The sequence below is a fragment of the Schistocerca serialis genome, unplaced genomic scaffold (genome assembly GCF_023864345.2).
Source record: "Schistocerca serialis cubense isolate TAMUIC-IGC-003099 unplaced genomic scaffold, iqSchSeri2.2 HiC_scaffold_1370, whole genome shotgun sequence".
In the NCBI taxonomy this organism is placed as follows: domain Eukaryota; kingdom Metazoa; phylum Arthropoda; class Insecta; order Orthoptera; family Acrididae; genus Schistocerca; species Schistocerca serialis.
This window is the reverse complement of record NW_026047592.1, coordinates 7,342,606-7,365,571: the sequence shown is the minus strand read 5'-3', so window position 1 is coordinate 7,365,571 and position 22,966 is coordinate 7,342,606. Positions and strand designations below refer to the sequence as shown.

The following is a 22,966-nucleotide window of genomic DNA, read 5'->3' as shown; positions in this document are numbered from 1 at the left end:
CTTAGTAATTAGTGTTCACAACGGCTGGCATAAAGGAAACATGACAAGTATTACATTAGAAAGCAACAGCGATAGCTTTCCGACCGCATAATTTCTACTAGGCAGAGTCAGAAGCAGACACAGTGGCCTGTGCCAGATACGAGGGTTGGAAGTGGCTGAAATGTGAGTCGTGGGACAGAGAGAAAGAGAGAGAGAGAGAGAGAGAGAGAGAGAACACACAGACAGCACCATAAAGCATTCCCCATCTCTTTCTGCACAGAATGCACCACACTGCTGCCTTCTTAAGTGCACCCCAGTATAATATGTTGTTTGGGAAGTGGGTGGTAGTTATCACCATTGCCACGACCTCCCCTTGTATCCACTCCTGCAAGATTGTGAAATCTACAGCCACTGAGGAGATTTATGTGAGATGTTCCTATCAACTTTGTGTAATATTCATATTGCACACTTCTGCAGACAAAACAGATTTTCGACCTTAGCTTAGGAAAGAAAAGAATCATCACAGATCATTAAGGTTCAAAGAACTTGTCTTGAACACTGTAAGGGATCCGTGATCCCACAAACATAGATGCTAGTATCTGACGCCCAGGTCGATAGCGGACAGGAGTCGATTGTCGAGCACTGTAGTAGGCAGTGAGACTAGTGCTGAGTGCGCAGTAGTATGGTAGAGTGTCGAGTGAGAAGTAGTGCGGGAATAACAGGCAAGAATGGTGGTCGAGTGAGTTGTAAACGGTAAAACTCACTGGAGTATGACGAGTGAGCACGTCCCCCTGATCATCATGGGGTTGACTCTCACTAATGCCGATTCGCGAGTGATATGAAACAGAAAGTGACAAGTGCCGAATTACGTGTTTCGCATCAACCGCATCGGCCAGCAACAACCATGGATTGCAGTGAGGATTGTTGTGAATGTTAACCATCAGCATTGCGTGTGACAAAGTACTGAAAATAAGCAATCAATAAAAAGAAATAACCGCAATTAGACGTGTAAGGCAAAGGTAGCAACTGCCTCAGAATTTGTGTGTTAGTAGGAAATATATATCAGTTGTACATCGCAACCTTTGTGATACTTAATAATAGACAAACTTTCAATCATTAGCTATTCTGTCTCAGAACAGCCGCATTCGCAGAACAACCAATAGCCTTTCATCCATTAAGTATACCGTCATATATCATAATAATTAACTGTTTGGTGGCTTCGGTAAATTACCCAAAATCCAGTAAAGGAATTAATCAGGGATGTTTCAACACGAATGCTTAAAAATTCTTTTGTAGTTAACCTATTTTCAGATTATGAAGAGTTCTTTGTTACAGCTTGTATTTTTGTTCCAGGTGGCACTGAACTTGATGGCTGTAGTGATGTCATGAAGGCACAAAGTTGGAAGTTGTTAAACCTTCAGAAACAAGATTTTCAAAAGTACTTCTTCTCAGATACCAATATTTTGCCCCTGTTTGTGTCGGATACACAGATGTCTCAGTTGTTATCACATAATTTGAGTGTAGTGACTGAATCTAGAAAACAGTTTCTTTTGCTTCCATGTACCCCAAGCATTATGTGCAATGCAGGACTCCTAACAAGCCAAACACCCAGAGCACAGCCCTCTGTCTTCTCTTGCAGTTTCTGCAGTTCAGGAGCACAGTCCGGAAGTCTGACTCATGTTGACCGGACCGGCAGGGCGAAAATGGTCAACGTGGGTTCGAAGCTGGTGACAGAACAGACTGCTACAGCACGAGCAAAGGTTTTTGTGGGACCCGAACTGATGAAACTCGTACGAGAAAGGTGACGTACTTAGCGTTGCTCGCCTGGCGGGAATTGTGGGGGCCAAGCAGACGTCCAGCCTTATCCCTCTGTGTCATAATATATCTTTATCCTCTGAGGCTGTGGACATTGAACTGGACTCTGCTCTCAACTGTGTGATTATAACTGGCACGGCAAAGTGTAGAGGGCAGACGGGCGTGGAGATGGAAGCTCTCACTGCTGTATCGGTGTCTGCCTTAACAGTGTACGATATGTGCAAAGCTGTGAGTCATGACATTGTGATATCTGAAATAATGCTTCTGGCCAAAAGTGGGGGAACTAGAGGAGACTTCCACCAGACATGAGCATCTGTGTGGGTCAGTGAAATAAGTTAAGTATACCTGGTGTGATGTAGGCAAATTTCAAAGTCTGTTCGTAGTTATCATAAATTATATACACATCGAATTGGACTGAATATAAGTTGCACCTTTAATTTCGAAAAAGAGAGAAACTTAATTAAAAATAATTTGTCAAGTTGCCCATTTACAAAAGCTTTTCAACATGTGATTTACCCTTAACCACTTTTTTTGTAGTACACTGTAGATAAATTACACACAAAAACAAAGCTTTCAGTTGCAGTTTTCATGTAAGACACTCTTAACTTCACTAACATTCATTCTTTTATCACTGTCAGTATTTTTGTCACTCTCCTCCCAAAGTACAGTGCCGTCACTACAATCCCGGGCATTGCATGTGCAGCATTTCTTGAACCGTACCTTTAAAAAGCACATCTGTTAGATGAAGAACTGTGAGTTTGAAATTTGCAACGTAACTGTACCGAATTCCAAAATTTTCTCTCAATGTTGTGCTTCATTGGTGAAGAATAAATTATATTCTTTAGTTAGAGAAAAATTGTGCCTGTCCCATTGTCTAAAATAGTGAAACTGTGAGAATGGCAATACAGAGGGGTCCAGAAAAATGTAGACTCTCTTTGATAGTCAATATTGATGGAACAAAATGGCATAGTGTCAAAATTCTTGCATGGGAGGAAGATCATTTTGTGTGTTCAAAGTGACACCTGTTAGCAGCCAAGCAACATCAATGTTGCTGAATTGTTGACTGAAGTACAGCTGTCAGTGTTGCCAGTGTGGTAGCTGCACAGGATGTCTTGATGGTTTCTCATATCTCATTCAGTGTAGCTGGGTTCTGTTGGTAAACTTTGTTTGTTGAGGTCCCCCATTGGTAGAAGTCGAGAATTGTAAGGTCCCGTAACCTTGGTGGGCACTTGACAGCTCCTCTTCGACTTATCCGTCGTCCAGGTAAATTTTCATCTAAGTAGAATCTGATATCTCTGTGGTGGTGAGGCGGAGTAGTCTTGTAGGTAAAAATCTTTTGTTTCCAAACACCTCTTGGATGGCTAATAAAATCAATGTTTGCAGCATATGATACACCTCACCAGTTATGTACCTTCAAAGAAGAATGGGTCAGAGAAACAATACTATGACGGACCACACCACACATTAACACCAAGTGAAGTAACATGTTTGTCCATGTGAACATGAGGATTTTCAGCAGCCCAATACACGCAGCTATGACAGTTTACATTACCATTCAGGTTGAATTGTGCCTCATTAGGCCAGATAACCTTCCCTGCAAACCATTCATCTTCGTGAAGCATGCCTTCAGACCACTCGTAGTGCTCCATCCTTCGATTCGAGTTGTCCTCATTCATAGTGTGAAATAATCTTGGAATGTACGCTTTCCACTTTGCAGTCTTCAGAATTTATCATGCACTTGATCAGCTTACCCCACTTCCCCATACATCCTGCTTCATAGATTTTTGAGATGATCTACAAAAATGTTGCAATACAGCAGTGCTGGAACCTGGAGGTTGATGTTCTTGTTCGGAGGACCTTTCCTTGTGCACATTTTAAACAGTATTGTCGGCTTCAAATTTATACCAAATACAATAAATTGTTGTTTCAGTACAGCCTTGCATTGCTCAAACAATAGTTGTACTTCATTCAGTGCTGCATTGTCATCTGCTGGAAACCCACATGACAAGATCTGTTGGGAAAACAGTGGTTTATGCTACCACTCAAAATTGCAGCCATATAACACATTGTTCCAAAGGTAATAACTATCAGAGAATGTCTACATTTTTCTGGATCCCTCTGTAGTCACTACCTAAATGGGATATCAACAAAGAGAATGTTTGCATTGCTACCTCATACACAACAATTGATTTACAAACTGTAGTGATATTTTTGTTTCATTTCATACTTAAGAAGAAGCACTACAGTTGAGGTTTCTATGATTCATAAAAGTCCCAGTTTTTATGGGGTGTGCTGTATACTCTAATTTTTTTGGAGATTTTTTGTAGAAATGGTGTATCTTATATTCAGGCCAGTATGGTACCTGTTTCCATCCTGTTTTAAGTCTTAATTCAAAATATTTATCTTTCTTTTTCCAATACCTGATCAATTTGAGAGAGATATTTAAAACAAAAAATAAGCACTAGCAAGTACGTTAATTTGCTATTGTTAAAACTTTATCTCGTGTATGTTTTCTACAATTTTGATATGACACCACCTGCACTCTTATCTTGTTGCCAGTAAAAAGTGAGTAAGTAGGTCATTAAACTCTCTCTCTCTCTCTCTCTCTCTCTCTCTCTCTCTCTCTCTCTCTCTCTCTCTCTGTGCCCTCCCCCAGCTGTGTGGTAGTGTCCTCTGTGTTGCTCTATTGTTTCAATTTTTGATGGTCCCGTGCTGTTAAAAGTTGAGGTGAAGTGTTCATTCTTAAATAAATAGTGTGTATCAGCTCTTTTCTCCTAGGATCAGGTTGTCATTGCTGTGTTCATTGAAGTAAAATGACACTTTTTTAACAGTTCCTAAAATGTGCACCACTTCATTGACACTTTTGCTCAGGTGTAGAGCATATTGGCCAGACTAATTTACATGTTTCAGCTTTACACTGTATGGTATCCTCTTTTTTAAAGGCCTATTATCTTTCTTGTGTGTGACTTGTCCAGAGATTGAAAATGTTTTATTTTGTAAGTTACCAATCCAGAACAGGTTTCTGTCAATTTAATTCTTCAGGTTTTTCCAGAAGTTTGCTGAAATTCCCGAGTTGTCCTTTGCACAGTCGGACATCATTGTCTTCCTCGCATATTTCGGTGACATTAGTCGTTGCTTTTACAAAGTGCTACTTGAGACTGATCGTCAAATGGAGCAGGTCTGTAATTTGTTCCCTCTGCCTTCCTGCTTCATCTGCAATCTGCTCTGACAGACACCATCCTCGGGTATCCGTGTTGCGTGATATTCCGAGAGCCATCTACACTCACGGGCACGATCCTTGTGTGTTATGTTTTCAGTCCAAGCTGGCTGGTAGAATTCTGTTTGCGGGCTGTCCCTGTTTGGGGACAAGGATCGGCAGGGCATGAAACCCTAATCTTTCATCTTTCAGTTAACTCAAAAGTCGAGTGTCACTTTTTTCATGTACTGCGGTTACAAATATAAGAAAATACAAAATGAAAATTTCTCAACATAGTCATGTTTCTTTTCAGTATGTTTCTCAGATCAGTACACTGCAATGTAAATATTCCATTAAAAGAATATATTTTTGATTGTTACTTCAGTCAAAGATGCATTGCCTTTTTGACTTAACAATCAGTGTCAAATCATTGTCCCTCAAACAATCCTGCAGGGGTTTGACAACGTGAGACCATGGCTTTATGGAGCATCACCTAGAATTAGCTGCCGTCTTTTCTGACATGATTTTAAATCAATGCTATCATCACTGTTTCTTTTGCTTAGGGTTTTGAGTCTAGGAATGATGCAAACAATCAGCAGTTTATTTCTTTCTTACGTGATCTTTTTTCTCCTCCCTAGCCCCCTTTCTTCTTTCATTTGGTAGCCGCGAGCAAATTGAATATTCCTGATTTTGTTTGTATTTATTAATCTGTTTGTGCCCCTAATTCTTAAAAGACTTCATTATGACACTAATACTCTGAAGCAGCAAATTTGGGAAAAAGAGCTGCATTCATTTATGCTGTTGTAAAATGGAGGAATTGGTTGTAGTTGAAAAAAAAAATCTGCCTTTTACAGCTGCTGATTTTTGTCATTTATTTTACGTAGCCCACCCATGATCTACAATCAGGTCTTCCTTTTTATGTTGTATTTTTTATAAGAATGTTGAAATATAGATGATTGTTATGCATCTTTGCAGCAGCTAAACTTGAATATTGTACTTAAAAATGTTATTTGTTGTCTTTTTTAAATTAAATTGTTATGTTTAAGAAGTGAATTAAATAATTGTTACCTGTGACATAATTTTGTAGCAGCTAAAATTAAATGCTGGTCTTCAATATTTTAATTGTTATAGTTTGGGGTATGATTGTTGTAATTAGAAAATGAATGTGTGCCTTGTTCACTATGTTGTTACAGTAATTTGGAGTTTATTTTGTACATCATCTGGTGTAAATTATAAGAATTTAAGCAAAAACTTCTGTCTCTCAACAGCTTTCTTAATAACACTATTCCAGTAACTGGATATGCATATTGAAATATCTGTGTTGTATATTAGATTCTATGACCTGTACCAAGGCAATATTTTGCGGTTGCAAATTTTCTTGACTATTATTAAGTGTGTGTGTGTGTGTGTGTGTGTGTGTGTGTGTGTGTGTGTGTGTGTCGCTTATGCCCTACATACGAGTCCTCCAAGCTACTGATGATCTGACCAATGTACGACATGCCAAAATGCTACGGCTGCATGGGGAGATACAATTAAATCCCATCCCCCCCCCCCCTCTCTCTCTCTCTCTCTCTCTCTCTCTCTCTCTCTCTCTCTCTCTCTCTCTCTCTCTCTCTCTCTCCCCCCCCCCCCCTCTCTCTCAAAGATCGGCAGGTTCAGGAATCTAACACAGAAAGAATTTAATCACGGTTTCTTTTTCATCTCTATCATACAATGTAGTCCAATTTTTTGCTAATACAGAAATAACATTTTGTGATTTATGTTGTGTACTCTTCAAAAGATCTAATGATGTCCTCATTCCTTTCTTATAAACAAAACAAGAAAAAACTGACAATAATTGTTGTTAAAATAAAACACAGAACAGTGTCTCCATAGCATCAATGAGAACATCCTTTCAGCACCTTTGACCCAGGCAGTGAACACAGCAGCGGTCAGTCTATGACTTGCAGCAGGTGAATCCCAGTCAGCTGCATTGCTCATGCACCCCACATAAATAATAATAAACAAAATCTAACAATACACATAACCAAGGCTTGATTTGTGACAGTATACTACCGCTGATGACGAAAAAAATTGGACCCAAAGATTTTGAGATGTGGTACAATAGAACTTTTGCTCTAGTTGAAGCGGTAAGATGCAAATGTTGTATTCACACTTTTAAAAAGCTCAGAAAAGTGTTATAACTTTTTCAGAAGTCTAAATCAAACTATGGAAACTCTCGGTAGGAACTTAGAAATATAGGAAATGATAGAGTGCTACTTACCATAAATACATGTTAAGAAGTCTATTTTTTTTCTTTTAACAAATCTAGCACTGCATATTACTGCCAAATTAGTCATTACCTATGATTGCCCCAGTGGCAGAAGTATGTATAATAATGTCAAAACGTTTGTGACACTACACACTAGGAGAAGCTCAAGTTTCAGATACACATTGATTGCGTTCTTGATGATGCTATCTACATGTTCATCCACACTCTGAAAACCACTATGAAGAGTATGACAGAGGGTACATCTCACTGTACCAGATATTAAAGCTTGTTCATGTTTCAAGACCATTTAAATCTTTCTCTGCTTGCTGTAATTAATCTAATATTGTCCTCACGGTTCCTATGGGAGCAATAGTTACAAGGTTGTAACATATTCCTAGAGTCGTCTTTTGGTAAGCATACTTTCTTAGGATAGTGTACATCTTATCCTGAAGCGTCTGCCAATTCAGTTATTTCAGCATCTCTGTGACACTCTCCCTTGGGTCAAACAAACCTGTGACCATTTGATCTGCCCTTCTCTGCATGCATTCAATTCCCCATTAATCCATTTTGATACAGGTCCCACACATTTGAGCAATATTCTAGGATGGATCACACAAACGATTTGTAGAATGACTGCATTTCTATGGTATTCTACAAAAAAAAATCTCACTCTTTCGCCTGCCTTACCCCTGAGTAGGCCAATATGACTGTTCATTTCATATCCCTACAAAGTGCTTCACCCAGGTAATTGTACGAATAGACTTAATCCAAGCAAGACATCCTGATACTGTAGTCATACCACACTGCGTTTTCTTCATTTTGCAAAATGCACGATTTTCCATGTCTGAACATTTAAAAGAAAGTTTGAAATTATCAAGATCTGACGAATGTTTGTACAATTTCTTTCAGACTGTACTTTATTCTAGATAAATGCACTATCTGTGAAAAGAGTGCTTTACTATTAATATTGTCTGCAAAGTCATTAATGTACATGAACATGAACAGCAATGGTCACAACATACCTCTCTATGACACATCTGAGGTTACTTCTACATCAGATGATGACTCCCCACCCAAGATAACATGTAAGTCATTCCTACCAAAATATCCTCAATTCCAGTGACAAATTTCACTCGATACCCCTCACGGTAGCAATTTTGATAATAAGCATCGATCTGGCACTAAGTCAAAAGCTGTTCAGAAATCGAGAAATACTGCCTGCACCTGTCGAGTCAGGAAGACTAAAGTTTTAAGGTCAGGTTGACAAAACAGATTTTTAATACTCTTGGAAACAACCCTAAAGTTTCTGACGTACTACAGGGGAATGACAAAGGGATCTTTGGCAGACTAGATTAAATCTAAGCGGCATCTCAGACCGACCAGAGTTACAACTTTAAAGGCTTCTACACTGAGCAAATACAACGGGCTGTTGGAGGAAGAATGCAAAGGCAGCTTCTAGTAATGTGCAATTGCTATTCTGCGTGGTCTTTAATGGCCATTATCAAATTTTAAAAAATTAAGAATAACAATAACACAGTACACAACAGGAAGGGTACAGCAGACTTTCCCTGATTGTTCCTTACATTACCTTTCCTTGATTTTTTTTTTTTAAATTATAATGTTTCTAAGTCTTTCCTGGTTTCCATTGAAAGGTTTGGATTGTTTCAAAGATTAATTTACACATTTTTTAATATTTTATTTTAATGTATTCTAGGACAGGAACTCAAAGAGCACAAGTATAAAAAAACTGCATGTAGGACATTCATGTAAAGCTTCCCATTTTTAACTGCTAGGTAATGACAGTCTATTTTGTTACAAGAAAATGAATCGGGACTTAGTTCTCCAGAGCTGATACTATTATAAGGAGTTGTGATGGAAGAACATGAGTTCCAAACAATGGATGCCTTGGATCTGTTTGCTGCTGCTTCTTTTTAATCTCTGCTGCTAATCCCATGAGTGAAAGATCTCTACCAATGAAAAAGTAGATTTGAATGACATCAAGTTTCTTCTCTTGTCGATAGTTGTTTCTACTGAAGAGAAATGAGTCTGGTCATCTTTGTCCATTTGCAGTAGTTCAAAGGTGTCGTAGCACCTGACACGTATGCTTGAAAATAACAAACGATCAATATTGTAATTAACAAAAGTATTGTCAGCAGTAAGCAGTATTTATCACATCCAAGAAGTTTGTAAAAGCTGTGGACCCTTGTTTTATCATGTCAATCCATTTGTGCCAATGGCTAACAGAGTACCATTCACCATCATGTCAAGTGGCAATAACAGTTTGCTTGCATCATAAATATTGAGTGTCAAAAGTTAATTCTAACAATATGAAATAGGACAGATTGCTACTCACCAGTTAGAGCAGGCAATGTGCAGCAGACAAGCATACTGAAAAAAAAAAGAAACTGTCAGATATTATATACTCAAAAAAACACTTAGGTACTGAAGGAATTATCCAAATACCAAATAGGGCTGAAATCAGTAAATGTGACATACATGTGAAGACAGAAAAATAATTACAGTTTCAGAAAAAACTGGATGATTTATTCAAGAGAAAGAGCATCACAAATTGGATGAGATGGTCCACCTCTGGCCCTTATACAAGCTTGGCTCTGGCTGATAGAGTTGTTGGATGTCCAACAGAGGGACATCATGCCAAATTCTATCCAAATGTCACTGTAGATAGTCAAAATCCCGAGGTGGTCTAACGGCCTGCCCATAATGCTCCTTACATTCTCAATTGGGGAGAGATACAGCAACTTTGCTGGCCAAGGTAGGGTTTGACAAGCATGAGGACAAGCTGTGTGCGGACAGGCTTTATCTTGCTGAAATGTAAGCAATGTAAGGCTTGCCAAGAAGGGAAACAAAATAGGATGTGCAGTACTGTCAACAGACAACTATGCTGTAGGGGTGACATCCATGTCACCCCTACAGCATAGTCGTCTGTTGACCAAAAGGGATCCGTTATGAAAAGAAATCGCACCCCAGATCATCAGTCCTGGTAGTTGGACCGTATGGGATGTGACATTCACGGTGGTATCCCACCGTCTGGGGGGTCTTCAGACACATCTGTGCTGATCATTGGGGCTCAGTTCATAGTGGGATTCATCACTGAAGCCAATTATATTCCAGTCAATGCAATTCCAGACCAGGGACGTGCCTGGGGACACACCAGATAGCAGTGCGATACCAACCTGGCTGCTGGCTGCCATACAGCCAAACGAGGACTGATGGTCTACTGTGCCATTTCTTTTCATAACAGGACCCCTTTGGTTGTCATCTGTGTCACCATTACAACACAGACATCTGTTGACGATATTATAAACCCCATTTTGTTTCTCTTCATGACAAGCCATCATTTGCTTAGATTTCAGCAAGATAATGCCTGCCCACACACAATTCGTCTTCATACTTGCCACACCTTATCTTTGCCAGCAAGGTCACGGGATCTCTCCCCAACTGAGTATGTCTGGGGCATTATGGGCAGGGCCACCCAACCAGCTCATGATTTAGACAATACAATGTGCCACTTGGATAGAATTTGGCTTGATGTCCCTCAGTAGGACATCCAACAAATCTATCAATGCCAAGCTTGCTCAAGAGTCAGAGGTGGACCAACTTGCTCAATTTGTGAAGCTCTTTCTCTTGAATAAATCAATCAATTTTTCTGACATTGTAAATTTTTTTTTTTTTTTTTTGTCTGTGCACGTACATCACATCTACATATTTCCATCCCACACAGATAATTCTTTCATGCTGCATAATGTTTATTTTTATCTTACGAGTGTAATCTAATGGACAGAGTCCACCTCAGCATAGGGAGTCTCTGCTGGTTGGGAGTGTGGAGGTGGACAGACAGAGAGAGGTGTACTAGGGGGACAGTAACAGTGTGTGAGATTGGAATGGGAGCAGTGGAGGGCATTGAGGTGTGGGGCCACAGGAACGAAGCCTAGAAACTTTAGCTGCGACATATTCTTCACTCCTGTAAACCCCGTTACCTAAACCTTTGCTAGTCTCTCTGTCTCACATATCTAGGCCTTTACCTGCTCCCACCCCAGCCTCACACCACCACACCTGCTTGATGAGGACTGTCCCATACTTTCTAATATCTAAAAATCTTCCTTCAATGTGCCAGTCTGCCACTCAGTGTCTCCTCTAGGTGGGGAGCAGAAAGCTATCCTATTTCATATTATTGTTATTCCATCCCAGATTTCCCAATGTTTAAAAATTAATTTTACACTTGCCGTAAAGTATTACACAAACACTAAGTGGTTATTTTTTCTGATTTTCAAATTATATTTTAATCTCATTTTTGTCCCTTTATCTAATCAACTTTGCAGTGTGAGATTTCTGACGAGAGTACGAGTTATTCAGAAAGTAGGTAAAAAGTAGTGAATTCTTCCTTTGAATCACTCTCACTTAGTCTCAGGCGCGAGCAAATGTGTGTACCCGTATATGCATTTAGCTGTATCAAATTATCTTCCCCAACACACAAAATGGGGGTCATTATTCATTTTATCTTGAAAGTATGTGTGAAACGCACTTTCCACAAAAAGGCTCAGATGCATAACTCTCAAAATATGTGTTTGAACAATAGGTCTGGAATTTTTAAAGACAAGGCGAAGAAACCATTGGATTGTATAACTTTTTTATTAATCACAAAGAAACAACATGATTCAAAGACATCAACAACAGCAATGGACGTTCAAGTGAATTGTCTGCCTCCAATTCTGATCACAGAGAAACACTCCAATAGGAAAGAGGGCACAACATCCAGCTCCATTTTCAAAAGCTGCAATGTCAAATATTACAACCTGTAACAAAAAAAGGTCATGTGATAAATATAGTTTACATATCGATTACAGTAACAGAGGCATATATGATCTACTAGGAAGGGGGAACAGAAGGGCAGGACATGGGGAACAATGAACAGATGAGATGTGAAACCATGGTAAGTTAATAGTGGCGATAATGCCAGTTAATTACATGTGTGGGAAAAGCAACCACTCTTGCAATTCAGAGCTACTCTTGTTTCTGCAACTGATCTTCCGTTCTTTCATTGTTCCTATTTTTCTCATATTAATAATTCTAGTTATAGAAGGTTTTCTAACTAAAAGCTTATTAGCATTTTGTAATGAAACCGATAAACAATACAGTCACATTCTCTAATGGAAGAACACAGTACATCGCGTTCGTAAATAACTTGATCCAACAAAACTTTTTATATGAGTATCTCGACATTCATTACATGACATTTAATTTTAAGTATCAATACAAACACTTACATAAAACATTATTTACACTCAAAACCCATTATTCAAAACTGATGTCCATATGTGTAACTGTTTACAGTAGCAATTATTAATATAGTTACTATTGCTAGCTTTAATATGGATTGTTAAAAAGTTTAGAAATGTTAACTTAAAAATGAACTGTAAGCAAAATCTTTTCTGTTAAAAAGTTAATGTTGAAACCACTGGAGAAACATTATAATGTATTATTGTAGTCATCATGTACACTGAAAAAAAAAAAAAAAAAAAAAAAAATTGCAACACCAAAAAGTAATTAACGTAGAGTAATGAAATTTCAGGAATATATATGTCTAAGTAACTTATTTAAGTGATTAACGTTGCAAGATCACAGGATAATATAAGTGCGAGATACACCATTGCAAATGTGATACAGTAATACATTGAAATCCAGTGTAACTGCCCGAATGTAAGCATGCAAACGTGCATGCATTGTGCTGGATATGAGTTTGTGGGATGAAGTTCCATGCCTGTTTCACATTGTCATCGAAACAGGGATGGTTAATGCTGTTTTTGGGAGACACTGGAGTTGTTCAACGATGTCCCGTGTGCACTGAATTGGAGCCAGACCTGGTGATCAAACAGGTCAAGGCAACATGTTGACGTACTGTAGAGTATACACCCATGCCTCCATCTTTGCTACCCTCCCTGTTTACCTCTACCCTGTTGCTTCATAACCTGGGTTGTGAGTAACTGAATCCACTTTCTCTTCTTCCCCTTCTTTCCCCTCTCTCCTCCCTGATGAAGGAACAAAGTTCCAAAAGCTAGGATAGGTAAATTTTCTGTTATGTTTTGTGTATCTATTGGCTGTACTGGCCAGCCCCTCTATCTCTTTGTTAGTATTTGTTTCACGTCTTTATATGAGATTTTCCATCATCACAATAATGTTAGTTTATAATTTATGGACAGCCTAATCCATTATTTCCTGTCAAGGTTTGAAACTTTAGTAAATCATAATTTTTGTCTTGGTAAAATAAAGGTGATTAGCTGTTTCCCTCATGCACATGTAAGAGACTGTCAGTTCACATCTACGTTTATAATCTGCAATCCACCAGGAGGTGCATGGTACAGGGTAAGTCCCATTGTACCAGTTATCAGGGTTTCTTGCTGTTTCATTCATGTATGGAGCGTGGAAGAATGATTGTCTGAATTTGTCTGAATGCCTCTGTGTGAGCAGTAATCATTATAATCTTATCTTCACGACCCCTGTGAGAGCAATATGTGGGGGGTTGTAGTATATCCCTAGAGTAATCATTTAAAGACAGTTCTTGAAACTTTGCTAATACACTTTCTTGGGATAGTTTACACCTGTCTTCAACAGTCTGCCATTTCAGTTCCTTCAGTATCTCTGTGACACTCTCCCATGGATTAAGCAAACCTCTGACCATGCTGCCTTTCTTTGTATACATTCAATGTCTCCTCCTAGTCTTATGTGGTACAAGTCCCACACACTTTAGCAATAGTCTATGGTGGGGGGGGGTCACACGAATGACTTGTAAGCATCTCTCTAGTAGACTGATTGCACTTCCCCATTATTATACCAATAAACCAAAGTCTACAACCTGCTTTACCCACAACTGAACCTATGTGATCATGCCATTTCATATTCCTACAAAGTGTTACACACAGGTATTTGTACGAGTTGGCAGATTCCGACAGTGACTCACCCATATTATAGTCACAGGATACTAAGTTTATACATTTCTAAACATTCACAGCAAGTTGCCAATCACTGCACTATGTTGAAATCTCATCAAGATCTGACTGAATATTTATGCAGCTTCTCTGAAATAGCACTTCATTACAGATAACTGCATCATCTGCAAAAATCCTGATTTACAGCAAGGTCATTAATGGGCAAGAACTGCAAGGGCCCCAACACACTTCCCTGGGGCACACCTGAAGTTACTTCTACATCTGATGATGACTCTCCATCCAAGGTAACATGCTGTGTCCTTCCTATCAAAAAGTCCTCAATCCAGTCACGAATTTCACTTGATACCCCATATGATCGTACTTTTCATAGTCAGTGTAGGTGTGGAACAGAATCAAATACTGTTAGGAAATCAAGAAACACTATCTACCTGTTGCCTTGATCCAACGCTTTCAGCAAGTTATGTGAGAAAAGTGACAGTTGGATTTCATATCATCTATGTTTTTGAAAACCATGCTGGTTGATATTGAGAAGGTAGTTCCGTTCGAGATACCTCATTATGTTTGAGCTCAAAATATTTTCTAAGAATCTACAACAAATCGATGTCAAGGCTACTGGATGGTAGTTTTGTCACTCCTACAACCCTTCTTGTAGACGGGTGTGATCTGTAATTTTTTCCAAAAACTGGATAAGGTTTTTTGGATAGATTACAGTGAGAAGAGAGGATAACTCAGCCACAAATTCAATATAGAATCTGACGGCGATTCCATCGGGGTCTGGAGCTTTGTTTAATGATTTCAACTGTTTCTCAACACAACTGACACTAATACCTATTTCATTCATTTTTTCAGTGTACTAGGATTGAATTGGGGCAGTTCTCCTGGGTTTTTATTTGCAAAGGAACATTTGAAAATCGAGTTCATAATTTCAGCTTTTACTTTGCTACCCTCAATATCAGTTCCTGTCTCACTTGCTAGGGACTGGACACTAACTTTTGTGCCACTAACAGGCCTTACATACGACCAGAATTTATTTGGATTTTGTGAAATGTCATTTGACAGTATTCTGCTACAGTAGCCATTGAAGGCTTCATGCATTGCTCTCTTGACAGCCAAACATGTTTCATCCAGCGTCTCTCAATCTATAATCCTACACTTTGTTTTACACCTATTATGCAGTAATCTCTGTTCCTTTAGACGTTTTCTTTACAGTGACTGTATACCACGGAGGTTCCATCCCATTATGAACTGTTCTACTAGGAACCTATCTACTCAGTGCATGGTCAACTGTTCTTTTCAAGTAGAGGAAGAGCACCTCTACATGCTCCTGACCTGTCCTGAAAGTTTCAAGTTCCTCACTGAGATAAGATAATACTAATTTCTACTTAGTTAACTGAACGCATAATAAGAGGATCCTCACGACACAGTAAATAACTGTGCGTCAGTCGGGTGTGGCCAATGCGGAGCCAACAAACGACGACTGAGTCCCTGCGGGTGGCTCGCAGGGATGACCGCCAAACAGTCGTCGTCTCCTTGATATGACGGAGTTTGTTTGGCACGGGCAGGTTGCGCCATTCAGTGTCCCAGAAATCGAAAACTTTGCGGCGTAATAGTGCCCGCAAATCAGTCGCCGGGAGGCCAATCTCCAGAGGTGGTTTACTGATGGCCTCTTTCACCAGGCGGTCAACATTCTCATTGCCGGGGATCCCAACATGGCCTGGGGTCCACACAAAGACCACAGAGCGGCCGCTACGTGCAAGAGTATGCAGGGACTCATGGACAGCCATCACCAGATGAGAACGAGGGAAATACTGGTCGAGAGCTCGTAAACTGCTCAGGGAATTGCTACAGATAACAAAGGACTCACCTGAGCAGGAGTGGATATACTCTAGGGCACAAAAGATGGCGACCAGCTCAGCTGTGTAAACGCTGCAGCCATCCAGCAAGGAACGTTGTTCAGAATGGTCCCCTAGAGTAAGCGCATATCCGGCACGACCAGCAACCATCGAACCGTCAGTGTATACAACGTCAGAGCCCTGATACGTGGCCAAGATGGAATAAAAACGGCAGCGGAAGGCCTCTGGAGGGACGGAGTCCTTCGGGCCCTGTGCCAAGTCGAGCCGAAGGCAAGGCTGAGGAACACACCATGGGGGTGTCGCAAAGTGGCCCGGAAAGGAGGTGGAACTGTAAAAACCCTAAGCCCGGAGAGAAGCCCTTTGACGTGGACTGCGATCGTACAACCTGACCGGGGCCGACGTTCAGGAAGATGGACGACCGATTGCGGGAACAGGAGACGATAGTTTGGATGCCCGGGCAAGCTAAAAACATGGGCAGCATAAGCGGCCAGTAAATGTTGGCGCCTCAATCGCAGTGGAGGGACACCTGCCTCCACAAGTATGCTGTCCACAGGGCTGGTGCGGAATGCTCCTGTCACCTGTCGAACCCCACAGTGGTGAACGGGGTCCAGCAGTTGCAACGCTGAGGGCGACGCTGAGCCATACGCCACACTCCCATAATCAAGCCGGGACAGCACAAGGGCTTTGTAGAGCTGCAGCAGCGTATTACGATTGGCACCCCAAGTTGTGTTGCTGAGGCAGCGAAGGGCATTCAGATGCTGCCAGCACTGACGCTTGAGTTGACGAATATGTGGAAGCCAAGTAAGCCGGGCATCGAACAGCAATCCCAGAAAACGGTAAGTGTCAACAACCCTGAGCATGGCATCCTGAAGATAGAGCTCAGGGTGGGGATGGACAGTTCGACACCGACAAAAGTGCATAAAAAAAGTCTTCGCAGGAGAAAATTGAAACCCATGAGCTAGGGCCCATGCCTGCGCCTTGCGTATGGCCCCCTGCAACCTACGTTCTGCAACACTAATGGTGGAGGAGCTGAACAAGATGCAGAAATCGTCAGCATATAACGTGGGTGAGACAGACGACCCAACTGCTGCTGCAAGGCCATTAATGGCCACAAGGAAAAGGGGCACGCTCAATACTGAGCCCTGTGGAACGCCGTTCTCCTGGATATGAAGTGAACTATGGGATGTGCCAATTAAAACGCGGAATGTCTGAACAGATAAAAAATTCTGAATAAAAATGGGGAGAGAGCCCCGGAGACCCCACCCGTGCAACGTGGCGAGTATATGGTGCCGCCACGTCGTGTCATATGCTCTGGAGAGGTCGAAAAAGACGGAGACAAGGTGTTGGCGCCTGGAAAAAGCAGTGCGGATTGCAGACTCAAGAAAGACCAAAGTATCGGCGGTGAAACGGCCCTGACGGAAGCCGCTCTGGCACTGAGCCAGAAGACCCCGAGACTCGAGCAGCCAACACAGCCATCGACACACCATACGTTCCAGTAGCTTGCACAGAGTATTTGTCAAGCTGATGGGTCGATAGCTATCCACAGTAAGCGGGTCCTTACCAGGCTTCAGCACCGGAATGATGGTACTTTCTCGCCACTGCGACGGAAAGACACCATCGCCCCATATGCGGTTGAAGATGGCAAGAACACATCGCTGACAGACCGGGAACAGGTGTTTGAGCATCTGATTGTTGACGCCATCTGGCCCAGAGGCTGTATCGGGGCACTGTGCCAGGACGCTTTGGAGCTCCCACAAACTAAATGGGGCGTTATACGTCTCAGGGTGGTGAGAAGCTAAAGAAAGCCGTTTGCCTTCCTCCCGGCGTTTAAGCGCGCGAAACGCAGGCGGGTAATTCCCCGACGCAGAGGCCCGAACATAGTGCTGTGCGAAATGCTCGGCGATTGCATCAGCATCGGTGGATACCGCCCCCTTGATGGTAAGCCCTGGGACACCTGTAGAGTGCTGCACTCCAAAGATGCGCCGAATCTTCATCCACACCTGGGAGGGTGAAGTACGGGAACCAATGGTGGAAACGTACCTCTCCCAGCACTTCTGTTTCCGCCTCTTGATGAGCCGCCGTGCCTGAGCACGGAGACGTTTGAAGAAAATGAGGTTCTCCAAAGACGGGTGCCGCTTATGTCGCTGAAGAGCCCGCCGACGTTCTGTAATGGCTTCAGCGACCTCCGGAGACCACCAAGGCACTGCCTTTCGCCGGGGGCACCCTAACGAACGAGGAATGGTACGTTCCGCAGCGGAAACAATTGCTGCAGTCAGTGTCTCAACCGCCACATCGATGGTACCGTGGGGGAGAGATGCAACAGTGGCAGCAGAGGAGAATGTTTCCCAGTTTGCCTTGCTAAATGCCCATCTAGGCAGGCGTTCATGGGATCGACGCTGGTGTAGTGAAAGGAAGATGGGAAAATGGTCACTACCACACAAGTCGTCATGGACTCTCCAGTGGACCAATGGTACAAGCCCTGGGCTGCACAACAACAGATCTATGGCCGAGAACGTGCCATGCGCCACACTGAAACGCGTGGCAGCGCCAGTGTTTAAGAGGCAGAGGTCAAGTTGGGAGATGAGATTCTCGACATCTCTGCCTTGGCCAGTAATCTTCGATCCACCCCACAAGGGATTGTGGGCGTTAAAATCCCCAAGGAGAAGAAAAGGCGTGGGAAGTTGGGCGACAAGAGCAGCCAATTCGGTCAGGGAGACTGTACCACCTGGAGGGAGATAGACACTGCAGACGTTTAAGTCCTGGGTAGTCCTTACGCGGACAGCCACAGCTTCCAAAGATGTTTGAAGGGGCACAGGAGCACTATATACAGAGGTAAGGACATACACGCAGGCTCCACCTGACACACTATTGTAAGTGCTTCGGTTGCAGTAATAACCCCTGTATCCACGGAGGACAGGGGTCCGCATTGCCGGGAACCAGGTTTCCTGGAGAGCAATGCATAAAGCAGGTGTCAAGCTTACAAGCTGACGTAGCTCAGGTAGATGGCTAAAATAACCGCCACAATTCCACTGGAGCATTGTACAAAGCGTGTCCTGTAGAGGCATTCAGGCACTGAAAAGGCAAATTACTGGGCAGGGTCACATGCTACCACCGACTGAGTGACGGATGTCGCTACGGCCATCGTTTCTGAGGAGACGGCGAGATCCAGGTCATCAGGGGACGCAAAGAGCTCGACCTCATCCTCAGAGGCTGAGCTGACAGGAAGCGTTGGTGCGGGAACCACTGGGTCCTTATCCTTCTTGGAGAGGTTCCTCTTCTCTCTCTTGTCTTTCGGAGGAGGGTTGGCATGCTGGGTGGGCTTTCCTGACGCATTATCAGGAACAGAGGAAGGGCGTGAAGCCCTTCGACCAGCAGCTGGTGGCTTCTTCAGCCACTGGCTAGTGTCTTGTGAGACACTGGGGAAGTCCTTGGAAGGGACTCCCCCAAGGGATCCCTTCCGAACAAGTGAGGCCGGAGGAGGCTGTTGCGTCTCTGGCTGAACAGCCGGAGAGAGATGTCGCTTCCCCGGCTGAGGAGCCGGACAGGGCTGTCGCCGCTCCGGCTGAGAGGTGGGGACCGACGTCCCCGGTTGCTTGGGGCGCACTGCTCCCAAACTGTGTGTTTTGGGAGGAGTGGAATAGAGAGTGGCCCCCACCGGTGGTGGGGCAGGTGAAACGTGACTGTTCGGTTGGCCAACTGTCAAAGGAGTCTTTGCAGGAACTGGTGGCTGCAGTGTTACAGCAGCATAACTCCTCAACATAGGTGTGGGGTTGAGCCATTCTAATTTCTTCCTCGCCTCTTGGTAAGTTAAACGGTCCAGGGTCTTAATTTCTTGTATCTTCCGCCCTTGATGGTAGACTGCACAGTCTGGCGAGCAGGGAGAATGATGCTCCCCACAGTTAACGCAGGTGGGAGGTGGAGCACACGGAGCACTTGGATGCAAAGGTTGTCCACAATCGCGACATGTGGGGCTGGCAGTGCATCTGGAGGACACGTGTCCGAATTTCCAGCACTGGAAGCATCGCATAGGGGGCGGGACATAGGGCTTGAAATCGCACCGGTAGATCATGACCTTGACCTTCTCAGGCAAGCAGTCGCCCTCAAAGGCCAGGATGAAAGCACCGGTAGCAATCCTATTATCCTTGGGTCCCCTAAAGACACGACGAACGAAGTGTGCACCTCGTCGTGCCAGGTTCTCCCGTAGCTCGTCATCAGACGGTAGCAGAAGATCTTTATGAAAGATAATCCCCTGGACAAAATTTAGTGACTTATGGGGAGTGACGTTAACGGGTATGTCACCAAGCTTCTCACAGGCGAGCAACGCCCTTGACTGTGCAGAGGAAGGTGTTTGTATCAAAATGGCCCCGCTCCGCATTTTGGAAAGAGAGGCCACTTCCCCGAACTTATCTTCAAGATGGGTCACAAAGAACAGAGGCTTAGTCCCCAAAAATGAATCCCCATCAGTTCTGCTGCACACAAGATATCACGGTGAATATGGCTCCTGTCTGTCCGCAGCCCTGCGTCCCTCCCAGGGCGTGGCTAGGGAAGGGGACGATTTGGGGTTACATGCCACAGCGTTAAAGTCTACTTTATTGCGCTTAGAGACGTTGGTGGTCATGCGACCACCGGATTGAGATTGTACCCATTTCACTGCGGGATATCCACCCCGATGCCACCCACTCCGACCAGGGGCTCTCCCCACGGGTGGCACCCAGCCACAGCAAAGGCCACCTAGCAGGATGGCCGTTGCCGGGAGTCCTGATGCCCCGGAGAGACGGGCATCTACTCCTTGGCTTACGTGGGGAGGCGGCAGCTCAGGCATCGGCAGTACGATCCCTGTGTTGTCAGGGGGCTACAACCTAGAGGGTACATGACGACCCCACCACAACGGGCTGGCTACCGTGCTGGATTTTGGGTGCCATGGGTAGTCCATAGTGATCGTGGGTGCAGATGATGATGCACTAAGGGCGTAACTTACACAATCCATCAGGTGTGTATGCCCAAAATGAGGGATGGAGGGTGCAGTTACGAGGCCCAGACGATAAAGAGTGCCAAGGTCTTAGGGCACAGAGGACTGATGGTGCACCACGTAAGGGGTCCTTCCCCAAAAGGCTCTTACTTCTGTTGAATTTGGAAAAATGGAGGTCAAACCCTAATGGGGACCATCACATTAAAGGCCGAAACAGTTGAGACTCCTTTTAGTCGCCTCTTACGACAGGCAGGAATACCGCGGGCATATTCTAACCCTCGAACCCGCAGGGGGGAAATGGACACAGGCAGACAGTGTTTGTTGGTAATGAGGATCACCCTGTGGCTACACTAGCCTTGGTGCACAGCCAGCACATCTTGGCACAGTGTTACACCGTCCGGGTTATCTGGATACTTCCCACTAACACCAACCTGTCAGAACTCCAGAGATGGGAACTTGCCCTTCAGTATATCCTCTCTTCTCGTTATCCGCCAGGCCTCAACCTCCGCTAATTTCAAGTTGCCGCCGCTCGTACCTCACCTGTCTTTCAACATCATTTTTGCCTCTGTACTTCTGCCTCGACTGACATCTCTGCCGAATCTCTTTGCCTTTACAAATGTCTGCTTGTGTCTGTGTATGTGTGGTTGGATATGGGTGTGTGTGCAAGTGTATACCTGTTCTTTTCTCCCCCTAAGGTAAGTCTTTCCGCTCCCGGGATTGGAATGATTCCTTACCCTCTCCCTGTGTGTTTTTCCCTCTATTATATAAATATAATCATACTATCATTTATTGTTGATGTGCCCTATTCTTGTATACACGTAATATACAGAGAAGAATTGCATTTTATGTTCTTTATATCTGCTTTTTTCATATTCTATTCGAATTTTACGATTCCAACAGGACAAAAACATGCCACGTAAACTTACATTTGAAGAAATTCTAGCAGAACTAGAGAACCATCAAGAGAGTGACGATGAAGATGATATACAGAATTGGCGATTATTCCACCCGATGCAGATGTAATAACAGATGAAGAAGACACTGACGAAAATGTACTGTTGTACAAGATGACGCCGGTACTTTAGAACTCACAACCAGCTGAGATGAAGTTAATGCTACAGTTGTACATCCAGAAGCCAAAAGAAGGAAAGCGTTGGGAGGTGGAGGAGAAAGTGGTATGTTATCTACAAAAAAATATATATGTAAGTGGTATAAATGTCAACCAACGTACACAAACAATAGTGAACCAGGGAAGAGCAACAAACATTATGATGCGGAATGTCTAGAAAATAACACAGTGCCCCAAGTGTTTGAGGATTTTTTTTCTGAGAAACTAATGGATACTATTATTGAACAAAGCGAAATTTATTCTTGCCAACATAACAGAATAAATTTTCTGCTAACCAAAGAAGAACTAAAATTATTTATTGGCGTATTACTTCTGAGTGGTTATCATAAGCTTCCCCACAAGAATAAGTACTGGGAACAGGCTCCTGATGTCGGTGTTCCTTTAGTCTTCAACTCCGGGTCAAGAAATAGGTTTGGGAAATAAAGAGATTCATTCATCTCAATGACAACTCCAAAATAGACAGAAACGACAAGATGTACAAACTGAGGTTATAATTTGAAATGCTGAATTAGGAATTTGGTAAATTTGGCGTATTTCATTCAGAACTCTCAACTGATGAAATAATGGTACATTATTATCGCAAACATTCAGCTAAAATGTTTCTGAGGGAAAAGCCTATCAAAGTTGGATATAAAATTTGGTGTCTTACAAGTTCCAATGGCTTTCTTTATAATTTTTCACCATACTGTGGCAAGACTGACAACAAACAGGAGCCTTTAGGTGCAAGGGTAATAAATGAACTAACCAGCATGATTCCAGAATCAGAGTATCCGAATTATAAGCTTTTCTTTGACAACTTTTTCACCAGT

The 22,966-nt window shown here is 42.9% G+C and overlaps 1 protein-coding gene across 8 annotated transcripts in view; it reads right to left on the bottom strand.

The window, feature by feature from the left end:
- Nucleotides 1-8,963: 8,963 nt before the first annotated feature.
- The window catches only part of LOC126441770 (uncharacterized), a 51,682-nt gene continuing 37,679 nt past the window's right edge, over nt 8,964-22,966 (bottom strand). For 7 of the 8 annotated variants that reach the window (XR_007581504.1, XR_007581505.1, XR_007581502.1 and 4 more), the window contains one exon: nt 11,873-12,055. Coding sequence is in view for 1 of the 8 variants with exons in the window: in XM_050090690.1 (XP_049946647.1) it covers nt 9,186-9,345; nt 9,595-9,629 (195 nt within the window). In the remaining 7 variants the exon portion in view is untranslated. Of the gene's footprint in view, nt 9,346-9,594; nt 9,630-11,872; nt 12,056-22,966 lie in introns of those variants that run through there. The other variant, XM_050090690.1, reaches the window with a different exon arrangement.